The sequence below is a fragment of the Octopus bimaculoides genome, chromosome 3 (genome assembly GCF_001194135.2).
Source record: "Octopus bimaculoides isolate UCB-OBI-ISO-001 chromosome 3, ASM119413v2, whole genome shotgun sequence".
Lineage (NCBI taxonomy): Eukaryota > Metazoa > Mollusca > Cephalopoda > Octopoda > Octopodidae > Octopus > Octopus bimaculoides.
This window is the reverse complement of record NC_068983.1, coordinates 102,940,054-102,941,713: the sequence shown is the minus strand read 5'-3', so window position 1 is coordinate 102,941,713 and position 1,660 is coordinate 102,940,054. Positions and strand designations below refer to the sequence as shown.

General features: G+C 42.8%; 1 protein-coding gene across 1 annotated transcript in view; it reads left to right on the top strand.

Annotated features, from left to right (window-relative positions):
* The window catches only part of LOC106878239 (ral GTPase-activating protein subunit beta), a 139,063-nt gene that overhangs the window by 120,925 nt on the left and 16,478 nt on the right, over window positions 1-1,660 (top strand). Inside the window, exon 25 of the mRNA XM_052966776.1 lies at window positions 111-183. Within this exon, the coding sequence (XP_052822736.1) occupies window positions 111-183 (73 nt within the window). The remainder of the gene's footprint in view (window positions 1-110; window positions 184-1,660) is intronic.

The window sequence follows — 1,660 nt, the reverse complement described above, 5'->3', positions numbered from 1 at the left end:
TATATGAACCATTACAATATTCCCACAACTACCTTGAATACTCACAGTCTTTTTTTTGTTTTCTTTTGATAAAAAGATTATTTTTATGACACTATTTTCTTTCATTTCAGAATTCGAAATGAGTTTCAGACAGCACGGTTATTTCTTTCACATTATGGGTTCCTTTCTCTGGAAGCACTGAGGGTATGTTTGATTTGATCTGGTTATTATACATCTGTTGTTTGGATCAAAATTGTGCTTGTAACAGTCTATGATGATTAGACTGACTCTTATTCACTTTACATGCAGAAATCAATGGAGATTGCTGGGGAAGCAAACCTCAAATATATTAACAAAATATGCATTCTGCATTTAAGATGGGGTTTGCTCTAAAGTTGAGTCACTGCCAGAACTAGAGACGCAGTTTAGGGTGTGGAAACAAGGTCTAGAATTGAAGGGCCTTTGGGTTAACGTAGCAAAAATCAAAGTCTTAGTAAGCAGGAAGGCTGTCAAATTACAAACTCCTTCAGGTAGTTTGCTCTGTTCCATCTGTAGAAAAGGCGTGGGTAGAAACTCCATATGATGTACACAGTGTAAGCTATGGACACATAAAAGATGCATCAATATCAAAGGAAGATAGTTTTAACCCGGAAGATAGTTTTTGTGTGGCAGAGGTACAGGGGCAATAAACACTGAAAATGTACAGAAAACAGATTCCATCACATGCCAGTGGGAGAAACTAGAAGTAGTTAATAACTTCCGCTACCTAGACAACCAAGTCTGTAGTGGGGATGGTTACTCTGAGAGTGTAGCAGCCTAGGAAAAGTTCAGAGAGCTCCTACCTCTGCTGGCAACTAAGGGCCTCTCACTCAGGATGAATGGTAGACTGTATGATGTATGTGTGTGAACTGCCATGCTACACGGCAGTGAAACATGGGCCATGACTGCTGAGGACATTGAAAGAAATAAAACTAGTATGATCCACTGGATGTGTAATGTCAGTTTGCATACACGACAGAGAGTTAGCGCCCTAAGAAAAAAGTTGGGCATAAGAAGCATCAAATGTGGTGTGCAAGAGAGACGACTGCGCTAGTATGTTACATATGGATGAGGACAGCTGTGTGGGGAAGTTCCACTTCCTAACTGTGGAAGGAACCTGTGGAAAAGGTAGAACCAGGAAGACATAGGATGAGGTGGTGAAGCATGACCTTCAAACATTGAGTCTCACAGAGGCAATGATAGGAGACCAAGACCTTTGAAGATATGCTATGATTGAGAAGACCCGGCAACTAAAGTGAGATCACAGCCATACCTATCCGGCCCAATTAAGAGTACCCCTGATGCGATATGTTATGCTTGAGAAGACCTGTTGAGTCAAGTAAAACCAATATCGTAGCTGTGGCCAGTGCCCCCTGACTGGCTCCCATGCTGGTGGCACGTAAAATGCACCATCCGAATGAGGCCAATGCCAGTACCCACTGACTGGCTCCTGTGCCAGTGGCATATAAAAAGCACCCACTACACTCAGAGTGGTTGGCATTAGGAAGGGCATCCAGCTGTAGAAGCATTGCCAGATCAGATTAGAGCCTGGTGCAGCTGCTGGCTCGCCAGTCCTCAGTCAAACTGTCCAACCCATGCCAGCATGGAAAGCACACGTTAAACGATGATGATGATATATATA